Source organism: Montipora capricornis, chromosome 11 (genome assembly GCF_036669925.1).
Source record: "Montipora capricornis isolate CH-2021 chromosome 11, ASM3666992v2, whole genome shotgun sequence".
Taxonomy (NCBI): domain Eukaryota; kingdom Metazoa; phylum Cnidaria; class Anthozoa; order Scleractinia; family Acroporidae; genus Montipora; species Montipora capricornis.
This window is the reverse complement of record NC_090893.1, coordinates 37,007,775-37,027,812: the sequence shown is the minus strand read 5'-3', so window position 1 is coordinate 37,027,812 and position 20,038 is coordinate 37,007,775. Positions and strand designations below refer to the sequence as shown.

General features: G+C 39.3%; 1 protein-coding gene across 8 annotated transcripts in view; it reads right to left on the bottom strand.

The window, feature by feature from the left end:
• LOC138024479 (uncharacterized) overlaps positions 1 to 20,038 on the bottom strand; it is a 161,465-nt gene that overhangs the window by 11,005 nt on the left and 130,422 nt on the right. For 3 of the 8 annotated variants that reach the window (XM_068871691.1, XM_068871689.1, XM_068871692.1), the window contains 8 exons: positions 18,878 to 19,025; positions 17,636 to 17,953; positions 16,913 to 17,215; positions 11,166 to 11,468; positions 10,551 to 10,856; positions 9,377 to 9,494; positions 7,403 to 7,478; positions 5,205 to 7,227 (listed from right to left, as the gene is read on the bottom strand). In XM_068871691.1, coding sequence (XP_068727792.1) covers positions 7,204 to 7,227; positions 7,403 to 7,478; positions 9,377 to 9,494; positions 10,551 to 10,856; positions 11,166 to 11,468; positions 16,913 to 17,215; positions 17,636 to 17,953; positions 18,878 to 19,025 — 1,596 coding nt within the window. In that variant the 3' untranslated portion in view covers positions 5,205 to 7,203. Of the gene's footprint in view, positions 1 to 5,204; positions 7,228 to 7,402; positions 7,479 to 9,376; positions 9,495 to 10,550; positions 10,857 to 11,165; positions 11,469 to 16,912; positions 17,216 to 17,635; positions 17,954 to 18,877; positions 19,026 to 20,038 lie in introns of those variants that run through there. The other 5 variants (XM_068871688.1, XM_068871686.1, XM_068871690.1 and 2 more) reach the window with 2 other exon arrangements.

Genomic DNA, 20,038 nt, shown 5'->3' with positions numbered 1-20,038 from the left:
AAGCACTGCTCCAAGATAGGATATACGAGTCACAAAACACTTAAGGTCGAGGATTTCTTCAGATATAATTCCCCACGCTAATGAAATATGATGTGAGCCCTCTTACAAATGTAAGATTAGCAAATTGACAAAATATAGGGAAATTCCGAGCTTTGATGACAAACAAGTAGCAAAAAACTGTGGGATGAGCGAAGGAAGTCTGAGTTCTTTTATAGCACCTCGCTAATCGATCTTACTTTGTCGGCCTCTCTGATCACATCAGAGGACATCCATTTAGGCTGGAGCCAGAGCGTCTCAGACTTTCCTAGGGGCATTGGCAGGAAGGCTTTTTCCTCGTATGTGGCCCCCTTAAGCGAGCTTCGCTCAACTTGTTGTGACATTTCCTATGTTACATTTTCCAATTATATATTGCATCTATGTCTGATTTTCGCTCGATCGTGGGGTGGCTTAGTCTATTTCAAGTTTCCATCAAGTGCGCGTGTTCATTAGGAAACGCTAATGTTTAATTAAGGAGTGAGTGGCTGTAATATGTTTCAAAGTTTCTCGTTGAAGGCAAATGTGAAATGAAGCTAAGCTTTTTGGAGAAGATTCTTCTTCCATCTACAACCCTGTCTTCAGAAAGGTATTCACCCAAAATGACCAACACATAGGCTCTCTTCTTTTGTTGTCCGATCTTTGGCTGTTTGAAAATATTTGGAAATCAACAATCGTGGAGAAACTCCTTCAGAAATTTAATAGAATACTTTTATTTACCGAGGATTAACGTTGATTTATAGCAGTTTTCTAGCATGCGGCCCGCAAAAATAGCACTTACGGACAGAAAATACCAATGATAACGTGTCTTTATGCAACGAATTGCTTATCGTTTTACCAAACCCAAGGAACAACTGAAATGAATGGAAAATGAAGGAATTCAAGTTATCGCTGCTGGCTATCAGGTGCATTCATCTCTTTTGAGAATATTTGGCCAGTGGCTGATCTTTCCGACTTGTAAAAAACAAAGATTGTGAAGAGAGGGCGTGGATTTAATATTAGGGAATGAATAAATGTTGCACAATATCAATGGCCAGTCATCTGGCCAAAAATATCGCCGAACCAAAGCTGACACTCTTTTCCGAACGTCATTTTTGTTGTAGTCCGGCCTTTCAGGTATCTGCATGCAGCACTCGGCAAGAAAGTCCCTTTTACTTTTGGCTACATCCAGTACCCGACAAACCTCTGTTTACTTTTGGCTTTTTCATATATACAGAATGAGCCTGTTTGGATATTACGTCAAGCTGGCTACACTCCCTGCTCTCCTTACCATTAATATTAGACATCTCCATTTTTTCAGAACGTTTTCCCGACAAGTACCAACTAAAAGAGTCCTGTAAGTTGTAATTTCAGAAAAATGAATATGAAATGATGTTATGGCCCGCATCAAGAGTTATGCAGTGTCTAGGGACGTGCCACTCTCATTACACTTGATCTATGTTGCGGCATTTTTAGAGAAGAGACAATTTTAATACAAGATTTCAACTTTCGCAGGAAACCACACTCACATAGTAATGTCAGGCTCATGATTGGCTAAGAAGTTTTGTTTTCGCTGGAAAATTTATCTGTCACCTTCGTCTTAGTAGGCCAACTTCGAGTTGCATGCTCAAAGTCATGGGCCGAGCGACGCAAAATCTTTTGCGTTGAGGATTTTGAACAATATCAAAAAATGTCCCTGCATGCAAAGTGAGAAGCATTGCTCAATAAAAATAATTTGTGAGTCATAAAAAAATTAAGCTTGAAGATTTCTTCAGAAACAGTAGCCCGCACAAGAAATACGATGTGATCTGCCACACAAATATGAGCAAAGCAAATTAAGAAGAGTTCGAGAAATTCCGAGCTTTGATGATAAATAAGTACAAAAACACTGTGAGTTGAGCGAAGGAGGTCTGAGTTCCGTTGTAGCACCAAAGCACTACTTCGCTAATCGATCTTACTTTGCGGCCTCTCTGATCACATCAGAGGACATCCATTTAGGAGGAAGCCAGAGCGTCTCAGACTTTCCTAGGGGCATTGGCAAGAATGCTTGTTCCTCGTATGAGGCCACTTAAGGGAGCTTCGCTCAACCTGTTGTCACATTTGCTACATATTTTTTTCCTGTTATGTATTGCATCTTTGTCTCATTTTCGCTCGATTGTGGGCCGGGGTGATTTATTCTGCCTTAAGTTTAAATCAGGTGTGCATGTCGTTTTGTCACGTTTGCTTTTTAAGTAAAGAGTGGCTATGAAATGTTTCAAAAGTTTTTCATTAACCAACGCATCATTGAAGGCAAATGTAAAATCTGTTGAAACTCTTTGTGGAAGTTTGTGTCTTTCTAGACATGACTATTTTCGACAAGGTGTCCCCCAGCCAACCCCGCACAAAGTAAATGCAGATGTTTATGTTTACTTGAGGAGCCGCGTTTGAGGGACACTTTGTAGTGTTAAGTGTCTGTATTCCGGGACACGAGTGAAATTGAAGTAGGGGAAAAATAGCAAAGGGACACTCGGTGACGCTTAGTGAAATCTGCCTTTATCTAATAGGCCATTTCCGAGTTGCTGTTTGTCTCGGTTTCGAAGTGAGTCTTGGCGCTCAACTATTGTAAGGGGAATGAGTTTGATTTGCATAAGAATACGCTACTCATTTCCATTTGAATGGTTGTGCACCAGGACTCGCTGAGGCATGCAGCAACTCGAAAATGGGCTATTATACTGACTTGCGTTTCTGGCCATATCTGAACACCTCAGCACATCTTCCCATCGTGACGGTCTGTGTAAAATGTCGCAAATGTGAAATTGGTTTTGAACATGGATTAGCATGCCCCAAACCAATGGTTACAAGGCGCTTTTCTTAAAACTGCTGTATTGGTAGAGTATTTTTTACATTTGAACACAGTGTGCAAGATCACGTTGCATAAGAGACTGCTTATATTGCGAAACAAGAAGAATTCTTCGTAGAAAAAACCAAAAACACAGTGTCGGCCAGGAATCGATTCGGATTCAAAACTCGGTAGGGTTTAATTGGACGGGATGCTCTAACCACTGAGCTATCCCGGTCGATGCTTGAATGATTGCAATGGAATGTTTCTCCATGCAACAATTTCGTCTGATTGACCTCACAGGAGCGACTAGGCGCTTTTCTCAAAACTGTTGTATTAAAGAGTGCAATACGGAAGTTTCTATGGAATCGAAGCGATGGAGTGATTTTGTTGAGTATATATTAAATAAAAGATCGTATGAATTAAGGATCAATGGTGATTTGCAATTGGTTGATTATGGTACCATTGGAAAGATCATCAAAACGTGTTTATAATTTTGCCTAGTAACCAGCGTTTTGGCACCATGGTAACAAGTTGTTAATTTAACGACAAAACGATTCGGTAATCATCCCCGTAAAGAAGAGTCAGAAAGAAAGTTCACAACCCCTCTTCGTGACCCTATATACCTTGAAATAAAAGTGGAACCAATGAGGAGAACCCTCCCCCTCTACCTTTAAGTTTCTTTCTTGTTTGCCTCGTTGCCTTAAACGACCACATTCAACAACAAAAAATTCTTAAAACAATAATTGAGAAGAACTGCTGAACAAGAAGTTGAATAAAAAGTAGGAAGTCTAATTTTCTTTTTAGCCGAATATTAAAAGTTGTGATCACGACAGAAGATGTGGGTAGAATTTCATATACCGGAATAAAAATGGCGGAGAACAAATACAAAAAAAATAATATTCCGATTAGGCCTTGCTAATTAGATGTTGTTATGTTCGCTTTGTTATTTTGTTTCATGGACCTTAATTATCTCGGATCCGGTATATGAAAGACCAGCCCAACCAACTCCCCTCCAGAGTTACATGGTGTTGTGCGCCCAACCTCGTTCCCGGGTCTCCATTCTCTTAGAAAAGTTAGCATATTTTTGAGATCCCAAGAAAAATAAAAGTTTATTCTTTTGTCAGTGCAACTGAATCCTAATTGTAGAGTATAGCCTCGTCCCCACGACCTGTCCTTGGCTTTGGGGCTGGGGCGGGAAGAAGCCAATGGAACGAGCGCAGAAGGCAAGGGAGAGGTCCTGGAAACAAGGCTGTGTGTAGTACTTTATTTTTAAAGCAACATGCAAAAAATATGTTTTGAATTGGTTAAGGGCATTGCTTTTTCCCGATATTTATGACGGATTCCGAAAACCATGGTTCTATGCGGGGTCTGGGTCAAGCCTATTGTGACATCTACAAAGGGACATCGCCCAGAACACATTCAAGCGAGTAAGACATGTTTACAAAGTAACTTTTAGTAAAAAACCATCAGTTCAAGGCGATATGCCAAACCGGTGTGTGGTCTTTGTAGAAAGGTAAGTTCCTTTGCATGAGTCACTCAGCACAGTCTCCCCCCCACCCCCTGTCCAAAAAAACAAAAAACAAAAAACAAAACTCGGAAATCGGGAAGGGCGTGAAATTAAAAAATAACACGATACTCTTTGTCCTCCACAATTTTGCATAACAATTGCTTTTATTTTCTCTTGGGACCATTGTAAATCCCAAGAGAAACTTGGCCTATTGTGCCTATTGTTCCAGTTTTTCTTGGGACTTACAAGGGTCCCAAAAGAAAATAGAAACGATGCTAATGCAAAATTTTCGAGGAAAAACAAAGAATATTATGGTATTCTTGAGAGTGGCCAAAAGATACCTTATGTATACGCCACGCCACGCGTAAGCACCTAAAGGTAATAAACACTACAAACACGGCCATTAGATACATTTACGGTCCTTGTGATAATGACTGGCTGTTAGTGTAACGCTCCCTATCAGTTGCCTAGAAAAGTGTCATTCCTCTTACAACTTTCGTTGCACCGTTTCCCCCACCAATAGATGGTTTTCACTCAGGTGAGTTGACGGCCAATTTCGTGTACAAAACAATAGAAAATATTTGCGCACAATTTGCATAAAAATAGAGTTAAATCCCCAAGGGAGAGCATGTCTATTGTTCTAGTACACCAAAATGGCCGCTGTGACGTCATGTGAAAACCATCTATTCACGGTAACATGTGGTTCTGTTTTAGTCTCCTTGTCTCTTTTTCCCGTCTCAACATTGTCCTCTGTACGTTCTTACTTACAGCGAAGAAGCTACTGTGCCATCATTTGAATGTCTGACCTTCCCTTGTTCCCCTCTTTCTTCACAAACATAAATCAGTGAAATACAAAATTTTACTCTACTTTCTTTTTTATTATGCCAATGCACCATCTACAACATAACAGAGCACATACTTTAAGTGCAGCTTGCACTTTTACAAAAATTACGAAAATTAAGAAACTGATTTATTATACTTATCGTTATGTGCTCCTTTTCTTTAAAATATCAAGGACTATCGCTGTTTCTAGTTTAGGGCCTGGCATATTTACTTACAAGCAAGCTTATTTTGTATTTTTTGTTCCCCACCTTCTTCACAAACATAAATCAGTGAAATTGAACTCTATTTTCTTTTCTATTATGTTAATGCACCATCTACAACATAATAGAGCACATACTTTAAGTGCAGCTTGCACTTTTATAAAAATTATGAAAATTAAGAAATTGATTCATTATACTTATCATTATGTGCTCCTTTTCTCTGAAATGTCAAGACCTACGGCTGTTTCTAATTTAGGGCCTGGCATGTTTACTTAGAAGCAAACTTATTTTGTGTTTCTTTTGGTTGAATACTCCATTGATCTTAGTGAACATGTTTCTTTTCTTTACACTGCCAAAGTCTTTAATTTAAGGCCAACACGTTATAATTTTGCTTTGAAGAGGGTGTTTAAACGGTTGAACGAGTCCTTAGGTTGATAGGGGTCTCAATAGAAGCCTTGTTGAGACAAAACATGACGTCAAAAGTTTATCCTAGGGAAAGAGAAACCCCAAAAAGTAGCGGATGCGATATGTCCAGAAATGCCTATATTTAGATGTGCGTTGATGTCGTTTCCTTGTTCTTCCGCGTGCAGCCATTTTGAAAAACCGCTTAACTGATTATCCCGTAATAATCACCTCATCAGCAACCAATCAGCGCAAAGAATTCAACTATCGCCTACGTAATTATACTAAATTGAGATGTACGCCGATATTGATAAGCGTCAAGAAGTGTTCCCTTTGCTCTTCCGCCAAACGTTAACATCACTTGTGTCCAGAAATACACACAACTACTAAAAATTATCAGCTGCATTGACCCTAACCTGAATATTATGCTAACCCTAACATATACCTTGTTGTTTCAAAAGGCAGCAAAATGCTTACAGTGAAAGGGACACTTGGTGTGGTGTACCACAGTACCAGAATCCTGCAGGTTTTGCTTGTCCCATGCTAATTAGAGCTAGTCGAGCTATTGGTATTTTGAGCCGACTGGGACTACAAAAATTAAACAAGAAAAGAAAAACAAACTGAATTCTTGTAGTTGTAGTCAAATCACGCTATCGTGAAAGTTGTCTATTAAAAGCACTCAATCATCTTCTACAGGAGTGCTGGGAGTAACGGATTGCCAAAAAAATGAGAATTAAACTATTAAAATAAGTAAAAAAAATGATGATGATGATGATGATTAGTATGTCGCAGCCAACCCCAGCTTTTCGACGTTGTAATGACTGGATGACTTAGCCAAGTTAACATATGCAACAAATGCCTTCTAGTAGAGTACAGAAAAACTCTGGCCTGACCTGCTTCCCGCGAACAGTGCAAGTAAACTTGCCTCCACTGACTAGAAGCACGCCATTGTGTTTGTTTGAACTAAGTGGACCATGAGACGAGGGGAATGCACCTAAGGCTATGATATTGGTGTCGTCACAGACCCTTTCCCGTTCCACCTTGCTAAATAGCCAAACAAAATCAAGACGAGGCAGATCTTTGAGCTTTAAATTGTTAAATTCTGTCGGTCTCGGTAAGAACATGTGCCTAAAGGTCGGCTATTTGGTTGGTAGCTGGTTGTACTCAGACAGTGTAATATCTCACTTGATAATAAATAAATAAACAAACAAGAAAATAGCTTTAGCAGCAATCTGACCACAATGCCAATCTAAAACCGAGAAGGCTAAGAGCAAAGCTTAATAGCTAAGTCAGATAAGTTACTCTAACTAAAAATATTCATAGCTCAGCAAGCATTTGCTGACAACGGTAAATCATTCAGCTTGAAGACTCGTCTTGCACACATTCTGTGTGCTTACAACCTGATGATTTTCCTGTTCCTAAACTTCTGATGTGTCTTGCTCCTACCAACAATGAGATCAAAGTAGGATGGCATAAGTTTAATGAGTTTCATAAGTGCTTTTAATGAACCAATTCATTGCTGTGAAGCTTGGAGCTCACATGATAAGACATATTCAGTTGTCATGCAAGGCCAAGCACAAGTGTACAACAGCAAGAAGTTTATACTACAAAACTTACCATGGACACAAACGGCACACTTGCAACTTCAAGGTTGTCCAGTTCATCAACTTCTTCTGTCGTTGGCACCTGTGTGCTATAATAATATTTCGATTCGTCGGAGGGGGTCAAGATTAAGACAAAGCACGAAAAGAAGGCGAGACAAAAATGCGAGAAACTTCCATCTCACACGAACAATATCACGTCAATATCGCATAAATTATAAATTCATGTGTCTGTCCGCTCAATGACAATAAAAATTATCTTCTCGATAGGACACTAAATTAAACTCGCCCACCGGCTATTATTTTATGCTTTACGGCAATGTTTAACATTCAGGAACAGGACTTCACCTTCGTGTGATCCGATGTAGTCCTGTTCCTGAATGTCAAAAATTGCTGGGGAACCCCGTGGCTAACCAGTATTTTCACTGATTGATCTGTTGCCAGCAGGGATGTCGTGATGGTGCAGTGGTTAGCACACCCGATTAGTAACCAGGGGGACGCGGGTTCGATTCCCTCTCACTGCACATATGTTTTTCATTCAAAAAGGATCAGTCGGTGGTAATTCACTGCAACTGGCTAAGGACTGAGGCAATCGGTTGTCCAGATTCCCCCTCCCACCCTTTATAAAATGATTATTAATTCTCTAAGGGGATAGGACCGTGCATAGCCGATCGACTGGGGGTAGTGAGGCGATCCTGATTTGCAGAAAATGTGTGTTGTATTGTCTCCCTGGAGCCAGCCACAATAAGGTCAATACACAGCCACGTTGCCAGCGTGGTTGGGTGGCCGAGTGGTTAAGGTATCCGAATAGTAATCTGGAGACTCGGGTTCAATTCCCGGCCGAACCACATTTTCACTCATGCAACCAGTTGTCCAGATTCCTTTCTGATCCTCAATCTACTATTAATTAATTCTTAAGTGGATAGGACTGTGCACAGCCGATCGACTGGGGAGTAGTGAGGCGATCCTGATTTGTGAGGCAATCAGTCGTCCAGATTCCCCCTCCCACCCTACATAAATGATTATTAATTCTCTAAGGGGATAGGACCGTGCATAGCCGATCAACTGGGGGTAGTGAGGCGATCCTGATTTGCAGAAAATGTGTGTTGTATTGTCTCCCTGGAGCCAGCCACAATAAGGTCAATACACAGCCACGTTGCCAGCGTGGTTGGGTGGCCGAGTGGTTAAGGCATCCGGCTAGTAATCTGGAGACCCGGGTGCAATTCCCGGCCGAACCACATTTTCACCCATGCAATCAGTTGTCCAGATTCCTCTCCTCAATGTACTATTAATGAATTCTTAGGTGGATAGGACCGTGCATAGCTGATCGACTGGGGAGTAGTGAGGCGATCCTGATTTGTGAGGCAATCACTTTTCCAGATTCCCCGTCCCACCCTATATAAAATGATTGTTAATTCTCTAAGGGGATAAGACCGTGCATAGCTGATTGACTGGGGGTATTGAGGTGATCCTGATTTGCTGAAATGTGTGTTGTATTGTCTCTCTGGAGCCAGCCACAATAAGGTCAATACACAGCCACGTTGCCAGCGTGGTTGGGTGGCCGAGTGGTTAAGGCATCCGACCAGTAATCTGGAGACCCGGGGTCAATTCCCGGCCGAACCACATTTTCACTCATGCAATCAGTTGTCCAGATTCCTCTCCTCAATCTACTATTAATTTAATATTAATACGGGCTAGACCGTGAGCACAAAAACTACAGAAAACAACACTAAAACATAAATGTAGCTAAAGAGATAGAGTAAGCTCCGTATGTTTTAGTTGCCTGATTAGACTGGGATTTTCCCAGCGGATATGAGCGGTGTCTTTGAGCAACAACTGGAAACGATTAGGTGCTGTATCTTGTAAACTCATAGTTGTCCATTTTTTACGAATAAAAGGTTTTCTTTTTAATTATTATCATTTTTATTTTATCCTAGTTTTAAAAAAGAAGTATTGCATTATCTTACCAGTTAAAAGAAAAAAAGCTTACCACTTTGCAGTACGCTTCTTCCTTCTCTTTTTATGGCAAGAAAAACCAACAAGAAGTAGAAAGCCCAGAAAAGATACACCGCCCACGGAAAAACCAAGAATACTCGCCATGGAAAGACCTGGTCCAAAAATGGCACAAGTTATTATTGGTACAAGAAAGAATCAAATTTTCAATGCCATAGTTTTCATGAAATTTTAAGCACATTAAGATTAACGTCAGATAGCGTTATATGTAAAGTAGTTGAGTAACTGTGTATTTAAAACGAAGGAACAATTACGCTTAACTCTCATGAACAGGTATATCTGCAGATTACTTCACATGCAACAACGATAAAAATGTGCAACATGAAACATTATCACTGATTATACATCAGTGCAACGTTTTTTTTTATCAACGTTTTCCCTAGTCTCTGGATATTATTGGCCTTTTATGCCCCTGATAAACACGGAGACAATACAGTTCAGATTTCAATGTGACATAAATGATATAAAAGAAACAGCAGCACAGTTTAACTTTTGTATTATCGCTGGTGATCCTTCCTCTCAGCAGTGCGATTTACTCAGGAATCCCACATTGTTTGCACTAAATTCACCTTTTCCCCAGCCAATGACAAAAAAACATTAAAACAAAACAACCAATCAGATTTCAAGGCTTGTTTAAAGTAATCAATCAAATTTCAAGAAAATGTGATACAAAGAAAGCCAATGTGTAGTAAAGTTCATGTTTAAATTGTTTTTGATCTGACTCGAATTTCCTTCAATGGAACGTATTTTTCCGTTGTCATGCATGACTGAGCTTTTCACAAATGGTGTCGAAAATTTTTGTTTTGCATAGAAAATGATACGTAAAAGCGTTTCTGGTTTCGCTTTTTTATAAACCGGCAACTGGATTAATAAACTATTCGTACTGACTGAAATCCTGTATTTGAGCGATTTCCAAATGGATGTAATAAAAGTGGTAATTGAACTTCGTGTCATGTGCAATTTTGGACTGAAATAATATTTGTGATTTCACAAGTATAATTTCAGACCAAATTACACTCCACTCAGTCAATTACCATTATAAATTACTACCAGTATACTATTGTAAGAAAGAGAAAAACACGGAAGAAAAAAAAAGTTAACTCTACGTTATTGCCCTGTCTTGATCTTTCGAACAATTATTTAACTCTTACCAGCTTCCTTTGTTTTTACATGAACAAAACTCTTTGGTCCATCACCAGCAGAAGTGTAGGCCAACACCTGCAATTCATATTCTGTAGATTCTTGCAATCCAGTAATAGTCTTTGTGTAAACTGAAGTTTTGGAAACATCGATAAGTTGAACATCTGGTTTGTCACCTGTCTCTTTCCTATTAATAAACAACTTAAATCCTCTGATTATTCCATTTCTGGAGTCTGCGGGTGGCAGCTGCCAAGATGCAGTGACACTTGAAGAAGTGCTCACATTCACTATAAATCCACTGGGAGGTTTTGATGGAGCTGGAACATAGAAAATAATTTAAGAGATAAAAGATAGACTGAGATAAATCAACACTATAAATAATGCATCCGTGCAATTATGTGTTGAGGATGAATGGCTTTAACAGCATCAAGCAGCAAAAGCATCTTAATCAGGTGGTAAATCATCCAATCAACCACTTGCCAGTCAATCGATTGACCACGGATAAGCACTACATTGCTAATCAAATTAAGTTTCATTTTGCTGTACAAAAGAGGACAAGATTTGTGGTACGCAATGGTGAAGAGAGAACGCTCAAAAGCTCATGAATTAATGATAATACCACTTACCATCTTCCATTGTTTTAACCCACTGAACAGAACTATTTGGTCCATCGCCAACCGAGGTGTAGGCCAACAATTGAAATTCATATTCTGTAAATTTCATCAACTCGCTGACAGTTTCTGCTCCAATGGAAGCATTGGAAATGTTAAGAAGTTTAGGTTGGTTGTCAGGGCGTTTCTGTCTATAAAACAATTTGAATCCTGTGATGATTCCATTTCTGGAGTCTGCAGGTGGAAGCTGCCAAGATGCTGTGATACTTGTAGAATTGCTTGCTTTCACCATAAATCCACTGGGAGCTTCTGAGGGAACTTAAAATTAAAGAAGAAAAAAACAATAAGTGAGCCCTGTTCATTAAGTCGCATTACTTGTGTTTCAGGAATAAGAAAATTTGAAGAAAATTCGAGAAGGTTCTGTCATAATCAAGTCACATAAAATATTTTAATAAGAACTTATTCTAGTCTATGCTGGGCTTCTGATAGCTGTGATAGGATGCGGAAAAAATTTACCATTATGCGGAAATTTTTGGCCATATTATAGTGTATTAGGTCAGCGGATGAGAGCAATAGTACATCCGGGCAATGTAAGACAAGGTGTGTGAATCGTGTAGGTGTTCCTTGCTGTATTAAAAGAATTGTTCAGACCTTTGTGGCTCGCCTAAGTGGCTCTGATATCCTAGAAATTGGCGATGAGGATGGCGAATTCAGTAGAAAGAGCGCAGCCTCCTTTGGATTTGACAGAGTCGCCGTCTCAGGTCATGGAACGTTGGCGACAGTGGAAACGATCGTACCAGTATTACATCGATGGCAAGGGAATTACGAACGCTGCCCGCAAAAAAGCTCAATAATGCTTCATTTAGCAGGTATGGAAGTTCAAGATATTTACGAAGATCTTCAAGATCCTGGATCAATTAACGCAGAGACCGATAATGCCTTCTCAGTGTGTCTTCGAAAACTGGATGCTCATTTTCGAGCCGACGACAATGTCCCGTATGAGCGCCATGTTTTTCGTCAACTAGCACCAACGCAGGGGCAAAAAGATGACAAATTCATTGTCCGTTTACGCAAACAAGCTTGTCACTGCCATTTTGGTGAATCTTTGAATGAAAATCTACGGGATCAACTGATTGAAAAGTTGGTAGATGTTGAATTGAAAAAGAAACTGCTGGAACTTAATAATATTACTCTGGAGGCTGCATTAGATAAAGTTCGTAAATGGAAAGCCTGGCGTGAGCAAGTACTCCGAATCAAGAGCCCGAAACAAGCACTAATGTGGTTTGAAAACCTAGGGAAATGGATCCAAAGGGAACATGTTTTAATGGTGGCCAAAGAGGGACACTTCGCTTGGGACAGGAGCTGCCTGGCTCGAGGACAAAAGTGCGCCAAATGTGATAAGCATGGTCATTACGCTAGTTGTTGCAAAGGAGGGAAAAGCTACAAGCCTGGAAAACAAAGCACCAGCCAAAAATCGGGAGGAAGACAGGGGCGTCCAGGTAAAGGAAGACAGGCCAATTTTGTTAAGGGATCGAGAGGTAAAGGAAGGAGATACGGTTCTACTTGAGACGAAGAAAGGAAATAAACTGTCACCTTCATATGAGAAGGAACCCTATGAAGTAATTTCTCGTTACAGAGACCAGGTGGTAGTACAGTCACCACAGGGAGTTCAGTACAAGCGAAATCTTCAGCACCTCAAACCATTTCTAACACCAGACCGAGAAGACCGGGAAAGTACATTAAAGGCTGCAGAACTCCGAAAGGAAACCAAAGCAACTGAGTTGCCGCCTGTGGAGGAGGATCCTGTACCAATGGCAGAATCACCACCAGAAGTTGGTCCTTCTGTTGCTTCTCCAGCTGATAAACCTTTGAGGAGATCAGGAAGAATTGTTAGCCGCCCAAAACGGCCAAATGATTATGTTTTATACTAAACTGGGACAACTTTAGATTATCGAACCTGTTGTTGGGTTGCGGGATTGACATTCAAGCAATTACTGAACTGCAAGAGTCTTGTATTAATATTACCAGACTGACATTAAGTTTTCTTCAGTATAAGTATGGAAGCAAGAGTTCTAAGACATGTTGTAAGAAGCGTTTGCATAGTTAACCTTTTTTATATTGGACGGTAGGCATTAAGGTAAAGAGAGAAAAAGATGTACTGTATTAGGTCAGCGGATGAGAGCAATAGTACATCGGGGGAACGTAAGACAAGGTGTGTGAATCGTGTTGGTATTCCTTGCTGTATTAAGAGTTGTTTAGACCTTTGTGGCTCGCCTCAGGGGCTCTGATATAATAGACATATTGTGCGTAAACATGCGTTGATTATGCGGATATTACACCAGATTATGCAGAAATTTAAACATTTATAAAACTAATAATTAGGCCCGTCCAATGTATTTGCATGCCTATGGTAAGTCAGGACTCGAAATTGCAACCAATACAGTTGCATTTGCGACTAAATGTTTTCCCTGGGCCATTCAAAATAATTTATCTGGAGGAGCTGCAGTTCTGCCAGCTTTCACCGTTGAAATAAAGGCATATAGACGTAAATATTTCTAAAATAAATAAAGTGATAAAAAATTATTTCGTTTTAATATTGGTATGAATTTCGTTTCAATTTGGGGATATGGAGTAAAATTGTAATGTGGTTGGACCGCGATCCATTCCCTCGATCATTCACCACTTTGGGTGGTGTTTTGCTCATATATATTGCCGGCTCCTATTTTCCCCGCGATATTCAATAGGCCATTTCCGAGTTCATGTCTGCCTCCTCTTCAAAGCGAGTCTAAGTGCGAAGTTTTTGTGATGGTAATCAGTTCTACTTTACATATGAATGAAAGCTAATTTTCATAAGAAAAACTTCGCACTTAGACTCGCTTTAAAGAGGAGGCAGACATGAACTGGGAAATGGCCTATTGGCAACTATAACTTGCAACTTAATTTTCATATCTTGTCGCAAAATTGCGACTGGATTTTTCTTTAATTTCGAGCCCAGGGTATGTTATGAAATTATAATTTACAACACGGTTTAACTAGTGTCCAGGCTCATTGCCGAAAAACGTGTGGAAACTGCTTACGACCTTTCAGCTTGGAACCCAATTGGCGTTTTTTCTTCGATGTTCAGGAAAATAAGCGTTTCAAAAATAATAGTCACCCTCTTTGGCGTTTAGTTTGTGAGGGTGGTAGGCAGCTGTTTTATCACTAACATCAGGCATTTCTTCTGTTTTATGCGGAAAATATCGTAATTATGCGGAGGATGCGGATTTTAGTGAATTATGCGGATCCACATCGCCACATCCTGTCAGATGCCATGTAGTCGTTGTTCAGCATTACTAGAAATAGATTCTATGTTGTGTTATACAGCAATAGTTTAGACTTGGAAACTTTTAGGAAAATACACACAGCTTTAATTAGGTCAGACAGTCATCTTGTTTGTGTTTGTTGGAAATCTGGTCCCATGTGAATTGGAAAGTGATGGATGAAAGAACGTCTCTTGAGAGTGAGAGAAGTAGCTGTTGTAAAACAAAGGTTATACTTCTTAGCCAGCTTAAAGTGTACTTTTGAAAGTGTCCTTGTTTTTCAGTGTCAAGAAAAGAGCCTTGCTAGAGGGCAGATAAGGTATTGTTGTAACCCTTCACACTCTTGGTAGTAACAAATTGTGTTTTTTCACGCTCCTTAATTAACTTGTCGTTCTGCCGGTATTAAAGATAATATAGGTTAAGTTGATCTTCAAAAAAAAAAAAGAAAGAACACCCTAACCCTGGCAGTTGTGATCTGCTAGGACTTATTGAATGTTAATGAGCAAAGTTTAGGCGCTTCAAAAGCAATAAGCCGAAACCTCGGTTACAGGTTACAGAGTCACCTGACAACGGGTTGTCACATATAAGCTCCCAAAATCTAAGAGGTTTTTAAATATCTCCTCTCTTTAGTCACTTGACTTGCTACCAGCAGGGCCTGCTTTTTCATAGCTCATACACATGGACTGAGCAATGCTTTCACACTTCATGTTAATCTGACCATGACCATGCACAATATCTTGTCCTCAGTTCATATTTGAGTTTTGAATAAATGAACCAAAATTTCTGATTGATTGTCTTTTAGAAGAAGGGTGTGGTTTGTGCACGGTCTGAGGGCCAAAACAGAAAACAAGAAAAAAAAAATGAAACAAGTGGAGTTTCATAACCATCCTCAGTTGATATATTAACTACAACGGTGTTTCTAAGGAAAGGGAAAAGAGATTGACTGGAGTCATTGTTTAACAGTGAGCAATGATGTGTACATACTAAAACATAAAAAGCCCCATCAGCCACAATGATGCATAAAGTAGGCAGCACTTAAACAGAACTTGCACGCAAAGAAATGTTGGGAAAAAAAGAAAAATTGACACTCGTGGTAAAATGCTTAAATACAAATTTTGAGAAAATCGAGCCTTTCATGTTTTTCTTTTCTTTTCATGATTTTTCCGCTCTTTCGTCGTTCTCTCCAAGCCTACAATTGTAGATGCTTCCTTTGCACCTGTCTAAGGTGACTCAACTCCACACGATCTCAACTCCAAGTAATGACTATCGTTAATTCCTAATTTGGTTTGAATTTCCTAGTATCGTTAATTTAGGACACTGTGCCCCAGGACTTGTGGTAGCAGTGGATTGGATTTGAAGCCGGAGTTTCAACTTTATAAGTCCTGCCTCGTTCTGCTTCACCACTGAAGATCAAGACTCCGCGTTTTCAATAAAAGGATTTCTTCAAGTGTCCTATAGAATTGTTGATATCATTACTGAGTAATTAGGCCTAAGCTAGATTAATTAGGCATAAGCTTTGATTTTCAAATGTTTAGCTTGGTAACTGACCATTTGCAGTGTTTAATATTGTTTGTTGCCGAGTGACAATACAGTTTCAGTAAATAGTGTTTAAAATATTGTCCCTAGACAGCTAGAGGTGTGGTGGTCAGGTGGTTAGGTGACAGGTTAAATTAATCAACATTCCCCGGGTCAAGTCCTATGTCCATACACTTGGGTTATCTTTTAAAAAATATATGACCATTTCCCATAATCCATATCAAGTTTTCAGTCATCTAAATTAACGATACATGTAATAGTAAATTCAGAGCAGAATTTATTAGGAATTAACGATTATCGTTAATTCAGAGGTAGAGAATGAATTGCTCAACTAACTGGGATGATCTTTCCAGAAAATCATCACGGACGAGATACTTGCAAGTTACCAGCTCCCAGTTGGCTTGTTAACTCAGTTGGTAGAGCAAGTGCAGTGCAATCGCATGGCCATGGGTTCGAATCCAGTTCACTGCGCATTGATCTATTTCAGGCTTCTACTTACAAGTGACCAGCTCCCAGTTGTCTTGATAACTCAGTTTGTAGAGCAAGTGCTGTGCAATTGCAGGGTCATGGGTTCGAATCCCATTCAAGCCTGGATCTTTTAGGCTTCCTTTCCATCGCTCAACTAACCGTAATGATCTTTCCAAATTTCATTTTATTCTATTTTGCAGCTCAAATACGTATAGGTTCATGCTTTCCATAAAATGGTTTTCTTTTGTAGCCAAAAGTTTAGGAGAAAAGTGATGACTGGAACAATTCCAGTGGTATATACACGCACATGAAATGGGTGCAATGTAATGTAATAAAAAGGTACAATCTGCAGCCTTAAAACAAAGCAACACATAGCAACACTTAAAATGAAATGGGTGAAAGGCTGAACTTCAAGGGATCCTTGTCATTTCAAAAGTCAATTTAAACAATACAACTTACTATCTTCCTTTGTTTTTGAAAATTGAACAGAACTGTTCATTCCATCACCAGCAGACGTAAAGGCCAACGCATGAAATTCATATTCTGTAAATTTAGCCAATCCAGTGACTGGTATGGTGTACATGGAGGCGTTGGAAACAAAAATAGTTTCTGGTCTGTTATGGGAGCCTTTCTTCCGGAAGAATATTTTAAATCCTCTAATGATTCCATGTGTGGAGTCGGGGGGTGGAAGCTTCCAGGACGCTATTATAACCGTAGATGTGTTTGCAGTCACTGTAAAATTGCTAGGAGCTTTTGATGGGACTGAAATATTTCAAATGCAACAAAGACAAGTAATCAGAATGAACGTTTTCCACGAAATGAAATAAAAGAAAAGCGATTCAACCATTCTAAATTGAATAGTAACTTTCTTTTTGCTTTCTTCCCCAAAAGGAGATCAATTTGATGAAGGAAGTGACATTATAAATGAAGAACGATGGCTTATCAGAAACAAAAACACCATGGCAATGCTTTCCACATTTGCAAATATCTCAATTTCTTTCAACTGCATTTGACTACTTTCTCCCACAACATATGGAATAATTGGAGATAGAAATCTATAAGTATAAGAAAGGGTCAGCTGTGTCTAATTGGACATTGGAAATTGTGATTTCATCGCTGTAATTCACCATAATTGTCCCTAATAGACTAAAGTAAGCCTGCTAAAAAGCTACAGACCCTTACCATCTTCCAATGTCCTTGTCTTTAAGGAACGCTTTGGTCCATCCCCCACCGAACTAAAGGCATACACTTCAAATTCATATTTTGTGAATTTCTCAAGCCCTGTGACGTCCAAGGAGAAAACCAACAAACCATTCTCAATTCGAACGTTCTTGGCATCTTTGATAGTTTGTCTTTGTACGTTGGAGCCTTCCTTTTGATATAGAAGTTTAAAGGATATCAACTTTCTTTCGTAGTAGTACCGTTCTGAAAGTTTCCAAGAGGCAGCAACACTAGTAGACGATTGTGCAGTCAAGACAAGAATAGGAGTTTCAACAGGAACTGGTATGGAGAAAAAGAAATTATTTGCTGAAATTCCGCACAAGTCCAAAAACACCATTAACTTAATTCAAATGTGCTAGAAAATCGTTCTTTATACGTAACTTTTCAACCCATCCAGTCTACCTCTGAAATGACGATTATCTACAATTCCAAAGTTTCCCTAAATCGACTATTATCGTCAATTTAGGACCCTTAGCGTTTGATAGGGATTATGGGAAATAATTATTTATCTTTAAAATCTGAACCCCAACGCCTAAACTCGCTGGACTCGAACCTGGGAATGTTCGATGAATAACCCTTTCACCAACCCACTAGAGTACCACAGCGCTATAGCCAGAAAATTATTTTTTTAATTACGTCAATACATTTTTTCTTCTGAATGGAATGTTGCAGTAAATGTGTATTATCACCAGCTAAGAAACAAGTTTAAACTTGAGAAAATGTGGATTACCAAACTTCAAGAAAAAGCTAACCATTTTAAATCAAGTACGAGACTTAACCACTATTCAGCAATGATTTTATATATACTACTTCGTGTTGATAAATAATTGGTGCAATTGTAAGCCAGTCGATCTTTAGTTCTTACGTGGATAAAAACAGTTCCTTTGCAGTAGGTGCTCCAGGTTCATATCCCGTCCAGGGATGCAACTTCTTTTCATCTGCTACCACAAGACCTGGAACAGAGTAATCTAAATTGACGATAACAGTCAATCCAGAGAAAATTTGGAATCGTTGATTATCGTCATTTCAGAGGTAGATGATATGTTGAACTTTTACAATACTAACAGAAGGCTGTCAAGTATTATTCCTGAACATATACGCATAAAGAAAAAGTTAAAATGGGGTTAATTTTTTCGTTTCTAATTTTGTCTTTTTAAATAAATACATGCAGATGGATCTGCAAAACTAGAGATCACGAGTTACCTAGAGATTTAAGTGCTCCATAGAGCTCAACTCTCAATGCCTTATGACCAAAAAAGTCAATTGGCTCAAAGCGGATGAAGCTCGCTATGATAACCTCCTCAAGATTATGTTTAACAATGTCATTTCGCCCAGTATTTCCGTGAAAGACCTGCAAAAAAAAATAAATTTATGCTCACAATTATGGACGGTGACGATGATACAGATGATGACAGTAACCTGAATATAAGCTGAAGACAGACGCCTCTGTTTGGTAAGACAAATTCACGGTGGTAATATATAATTTAAAAAGTTTAATGTCAACTGTCGCAGTATTAGAAACCGCGGCTGTTTTAAGGACGGTGCTCACTACTTCAGAGGTATTTTTTTCCCGGTTTACAGATATGCTGGAATAGCAAATCTTTACAAGTGTTATTGAAATGGAAGTAACCAAACATTTTTCAAAGTTAATTAATCAACAATATTTGTAAAAAGCTGTAAAATACGAAGCAATGTATATAGCATTCTTTTCCAAATTGAAGCCCCGAAAAATGGATGGTTATCCCCAATTTTATTTTTGCATGCCAAGAGCACTTTCTCAGTTCTGCTTTCTCCGCATAGTTTTAAACCGCACAAAAATATCCCTGTATGAGTAAGCACCACCCATGGGAAACCCGAGTATCTCGAAATGCGTAGAACGTATGGGCAATAACAATTGTTGGCACTGTCCTTAAATGGACTCTAAAATCATGCCGTCCACGTTTGTGTTACCTCCCTCTCCCTCAGCAAAACAATGAAAGAAAAACTTGAGGAGCCCCATAAAAATTATAAATAGGTAAGAGAAATAAGACCGATGCTGATTAAGTTCCACTAGAAAATCAACTTAAAGAGAATCCACTCAGCCGCCAGCAGATCTTCCTGCAAGATCAACTCCAACCAAAAAGCTACACGTACCAGCTGATGAACAAAGCAGTGAAATATGAACTTTCTACTGTCAAGGCCAAACTAAATGAACTTACAACTCTCATGGATGTATTTTCAAAACGTCAAAAAAAACGTGCGATAGATGCATTGTATTCCGGTGTTTTTTTACTAACTCAATCCCCATGCGCAGACTCACGGAATTGCAATGGAGACTAAAGTGGCAAAAGCCACTCCCGCTAACCTGCCCACTGGAAACGTTTC